General features: G+C 47.4%; 1 protein-coding gene across 1 annotated transcript in view; it reads right to left on the minus strand.

Annotated features, from left to right (window-relative positions):
• The window catches only part of T265_05049 (hypothetical protein), a gene marked incomplete at both ends in the record, with an annotated part of 21,591 nt that extends 18,318 nt beyond the window's left edge, over window positions 1–3,273 (minus strand). Inside the window, 6 exons of the mRNA XM_009169960.1 lie at window positions 2,373–2,452; window positions 2,493–2,595; window positions 2,635–2,870; window positions 2,910–3,021; window positions 3,062–3,163; window positions 3,208–3,273. Coding sequence (XP_009168224.1) covers window positions 2,373–2,452; window positions 2,493–2,595; window positions 2,635–2,870; window positions 2,910–3,021; window positions 3,062–3,163; window positions 3,208–3,273 — 699 coding nt within the window. The remainder of the gene's footprint in view (window positions 1–2,372; window positions 2,453–2,492; window positions 2,596–2,634; window positions 2,871–2,909; window positions 3,022–3,061; window positions 3,164–3,207) is intronic.
• Window positions 3,274–5,412: the final 2,139 nt, after the last annotated feature.

Genomic DNA, 5,412 nt, shown 5'->3' on the forward strand with positions numbered 1-5,412 from the left:
CTGGTTGGGTTCAGAATGCTGAAGAGGTGAAGGAGGCCAAATACCCTGGCAATGTGCATAAAGTGCCCCAGTGAAACGAGCCTAGTAAGTGACACTGGAGGTTGTGGAACAATATACGTATCTTGGAAGTTGCATTAGCTCTGACACTGGTGTAACAGACGAAGTGAACGCATGGATATCAAAAGTCAGATTTGTGTTTGCCAATTAGCGCAACTAGCGTGAAAAAGGCGACCCACCGTGCCTGTGTTGCACTACGGTGCAGCTACATTGTTGTGCGCCTGCGGGACATAGCCACTGCGGACAGATGATATCAGGCTTCTTCCAAGTCTTTGACTACCGATGTCTGAATACCAAAGCTGAAATCGACTGGCACAAGCGAATTTGCAATGAGGTGATCAATAGACGGGTCTTCACTGAACCAGAGCGTGCTTCCCTTAATGGATGCATCAAGCATTGCAAGCCAATCTGGCTGGGTCATGTGTTACGCATATCGAGTCACCACCTACCGAGTTGAATACTGTTTCCGCCCCTAATTCCGAGTGACAGAAACCTACATGTGGGCACAATTTGATATGAAGAAGGGAATGGAGGATGTTACGACAGTTTTGGATGTCGTTGAAGCTGTTCGATTTCCAGGATTGGGCCCCACAACCCTCCTAGCGCTTGGCTGGAGACACTGAGTGATGTGGTGGCTAACCGGTGTCAGTGTAATTTCTGGTGTCAGTTTCTATCCGGATTATCTGACTGAGTGCTGGAGGCATAGGCAACTCGGATGTTTATGGTACCCTAGCCATCATCCTTCTAGCATTCATCCTTCTTCTTCTTCTTCCAATTATAGGACTTTATTCAAACACAATGGCATCGTTGTATGGTAGTGAAGCACCAGTGTTTCCCTCTGATGTTGCTGGCAATAATGATGATCGTGAGAAGGGTATGCATGGATTAACTAACTAACCCACACAAGCAACAGGCTTTCTCCCTACCCTTCTTGCTCCTCGTAGTTTTGCTTGGAAATTTGTAGATGGGTCATGATAATTTCTCACAGCCGTGATCACATAATGACTATTTCGGGTAGCAGAGCCACCTAACGTTTGATTTTGGAGGATAGATGTCTTTTATGGCACATGCACTGCGTTCTGGAAGGGCTTTGCTCCTCAAAGCCCATCCCATGAAAGTTTGTTGTTGGCAGAAATCACTTCGTCAACGAAACTTGTCACAAGTTTGGGACATCGCTACGTTTGTTTTATATTTCAGTCGCAAGCGCCACAGAATACTCAAGCCCTTTGTTTCGCTCGCAAGTCATACACCCCACCCGTACAGAGAAATCTCACTATGAGTAAGCCCATCTAGTGTCAGATAAAGGTCACAGCTGTACCGTTGCAATTACTGAGGGACGGCTCGTCTCGTTTTGAGATTCCTTCAGTATCAAATCACGTGGTATCGACTGGCAATGACAGTTGGTCGCTCTTGAGGTTCACACAGACCCATAAGAAGTGTGAGTTTTGTAGAGTAGTTCTATGGATATACAGCCGGGCCGTCATGTATGTGTACCACAACTGCATCAGCAGTATATACACCGCACTGTGAAAAAACACAGATCATGTTACTTATCGCTTCGCTAGTGTGCAGCCAAAACAGTTGCAGTCCGGCCGCTTGATAGCCCTGTTACGGGTCTCCTTAATCTCACCGTTCCCTACAAGCTACTCTGTCTCTGTGGTGCTCACTGCAACCGCGATGCTTGTAGTGGCCTTGGTCTAACAATGAAAGCGGCAGAGACACCGTAGCTATGTGTGTGGCTGACCACCTCCACAATAGAAGGGGACATGAACGACGTGTGTCAGGACAGGACTAACTCTGAAAAGTGAATACATGCTGATGTGCACCAATTAAGCCAATAACGACGTCCTACAGAAACGGTAGATGTCGTACCATGGCCAATCATCTCACGCAGGCATACTAGTATGCATGGTTGAAACAGGATACAGATGACAATATCATCCCGTGTTCGCCGTACAACCTAATAAAATATACGTGTATTGGTGTTCTGGTGGGGCATTTCTAGTGTACACTGGATAGCCATCAGTGGAGTGAATAAGGACCCGTTGATAGCCCGTTGTTGATAGCTTACATGCTAAGTCAGGATAGCGGTGTTTTTTGAATGATTGATCTCGGGTAAAGTTTGCGAAGAAATTGTGGAAAGAAGGAAGCGCTTCTTTCGAGGAAGTGGCCTTCGTACGAAGAACCTTGTAAGGGGAACAACTGGGAATACAAACCAAGTACATGCGACCAGTTACTAAACATCTGCTGGCAAGCAGATTCGTCTCGGATGTGAAACAATCAGATATATATGGAAATGGTGTCAGGTCAGTTACCTCTCGTTCGATCAAATCATCAAGAGAAATGGTCTCTTTCTGTTCTTCCATCTTCTTCTGTTCACGCTTGAGAACAAATCCTGATATAGCGGATGACGGGAAAGCGAATACAAAACCTACCCGGTGGGAGAGCGTGTCGGTAGTGGCAAGCCTTTCCGTTTGGGCACTCCCAAAACCACCCGTATTTCATATTCTCTACAGCTTCCAAAAAGTATTTGCAAACCTATTGGCGAGTATTGTGAACTCTAGAAAGGGGACGTACGATTGTAGAGGGTGGCAGGCCTTTGTTAGCTGCATCATGCTTTTTCGAAACAACTTCCTCCAGTTTAGCAATATCCCAGTCATCCATCGATTCTTCAACGTGATCCTCGTCGGCGTATATACCACGTTTCTCTGCTTTCCTCTCCACGGTCAGATCATGGGAAAATTTGCACTTGTCGCCTTTTAGACACTGGCCTTGTTTGAAAAATGCACACAGCACAGATTTTGGGTTTACGCCTAAAAGTCGCGGTGAAAACCGTAGTCCAACGCATTTACCCTTCGCACACTTTTGCAATTCGGCAACGGGTTTGAAAAGTTCATTTAATTCCGCCTTCTCTCGCAATTTATCCTCCTTTCGTGCCAATTTCTCCTGTCCAAGGCGGTCCAGCTGTAATAGCACAATAAGAGTGGAAATAGGAAGAACTCACCTCTTTGGCTGATTTGTTGCCATGAGTAACCTGCTTTTGCACCTGCTGGATGAACTTCTGTTGCTTCGCTCCCTTCTTGTTCTTCAAACCGAAGGTCTTATCCTGCACCCTTGTTAGGCCAACCCTAACCAAACTTAATGACGTACTTCAATGACCCTCTGTTTTTGTTTTTCGACCGCTTTTTTAGATACATCTGCTTTCTTCGGCGGCATTCTGGCGAAAATTGAGTGTTACCGGATTGCCTTTAATGAAAAAGCGGAAATCGGATTAGCTTGATCGATGGCGTCAACCAAAGCGCCAACCAATAGCGTCTATACCATTCTTAGACACTATTTCTTCTTAGTGCGTCCTAAGCCTTCATTGATTTAGAAACACGAGCTTCCTTCCGAGCCCACACAAAACCACCATTCCCGGGGTAACCTTAATGTCGTGTTGTCGGAGCAACGGTCATCATCATCATCATCGACAGCATGACATCAGTGTCGAGCACCGATTATAATCCCATCCTGCGGCGTATGCGTGACATCAGCTTATCTGTCAAGGGTTGAGTTAACAATGCTACGGTGCGATACACTTTGCTATAAAGGTTAGAAACGTGGTCACTGCGTGCCAAGGACGTCAAAAGACTTCCAGTGTTTGACCACCGCTATCCTCGGAGCATTGTCCGAGTCTGGTGAGAACACCGGATCAGCGATGCTGAAATACGTTGAATGGTATTTGGAGGAAGTAACTCGCCCACGATAGATGAACTGGAAACAGTGCATTGGTTGCGCTGGCTCGTCCACGTGTTTCGTATACCAGTTGACAAACTTTCTCGAAGGATCCTTTTTGCAGAACCACGCGAAAGATAGAAAGGAGCCAAGGGATGCCAAACAATGACTTGGCAGCGCACTGTGAAAGCCACTACCAGCAAACTCCGTCGCGCTAGTCATTGCTGTCTCCCTGGATAGAGACCCCGAGGCGGGTCACATCAATGATCGGAGACATTGTCAGACATTGTCCAGGGCGCCATCAAAGGCGCTGGTACACCAAAGCTATCGCCCTATAATGCAAAGCTCCATTCCCAATCCCGACCCAAAGCTGATCCTGTCAAAGTGGAGCAGTCAGACCAAGAGCAGCGAGAACTCGTACCACGAGTAATCATACTATGAGGTGGTCTAGGGGTAGAGTCATACTGTCCTCTGAGACAGGAGTGTGAAGGCAGTAAGGTGTTTCCCCCAGGCGACGAGCATGTTCATACTTATGAAAGAGCGATGCTGCCTTTCCCTGAGGAAAGACGGGTTAGAAAAGGTTGGCCTCAAAATCCACACACTCCGATCGCCCAAACGTTGACCGTGACCGCCAGCGCACTATTCAATATGGTCGAAATACTTCTAAAACCTGGGTCCAATAATGCTCAAAAGGCACCTAGTGTGAGCGGCTGTACTAGGAGTCGAACAGTAATACCCTACTCCATGCGCCTCGGGCCATGCCTGCTACCTTCAGCCAAGTAGGTAAGACTATTGAGTCATTGGTTGCGGGAAGGGATCTCCAATTAAACCCCGAAAACCGCTATCTCGCGGTTCAAACTCTTGAGTCAGAGGCTAGGGGCCTTACTGGCTGGGCCTTACTGGACAGGATCCCAGTAAACAGTCATTTTGCACTGTGCGATTGTCTGGCTCAGTTAAGATTGACACGATGTTTGTTGGTCATATCAGCATACGCCCCAACAGAGCAGTTCGGAAACTGAGGACATGTCTTTTCAAGCTGTCACAACTGCTTCGGTCAGCAAGGACGGATATAGTAATCCTGCCCAAGTTGGACGACTAAATCCGAAAGGATCACAGTTAGGTGGTAGATTTGGAGTCGATGCTGAGCGCACGTATAGTGGACAGCGACCTCTTCAGATGTGTACAGATCATTGTCTGCTCCCAGCCAGTATGAACTTCCAACACAAACGCTCACATCGAGTTACTTGGAGGCCACCTGCCACAAGAGTCTTGGACTCAATTGGACTATGTGGCTCAGTTACCGATGGAGAGCCTCAGCTATGGATTGTCGTTCCTTCTGGAGTACGCCATGGTGCGGGTCTGCTTAGCATTTCGCTTTCCGCTAGCATTAGGCGTGCCAAAAGGGAGCAGCTCTGTTCACCAACTTCGACAGGTTTCAGTAGCTAGAAAGCCACTGGAAGAACACAGTTACGTGGATGACGAAGATTGCTTGGAGGTTGAATGGAAGCGAGTTAAAGCTATCGGCCTTCCAGCCCATCCGAATAGACTAAGTGAACATTGGGGGCAAGATGCCCAAGTGGTTAGAGCGCGAATTTACTGACCACAAGGTCCGTGGTTCAAATTCGACCTCTGTCTCTCGAC

The sequence above is a fragment of the Opisthorchis viverrini genome (genome assembly GCF_000715545.1).
Source record: "Opisthorchis viverrini unplaced genomic scaffold opera_v5_87, whole genome shotgun sequence".
NCBI lineage: Eukaryota > Metazoa > Platyhelminthes > Trematoda > Opisthorchiida > Opisthorchiidae > Opisthorchis > Opisthorchis viverrini.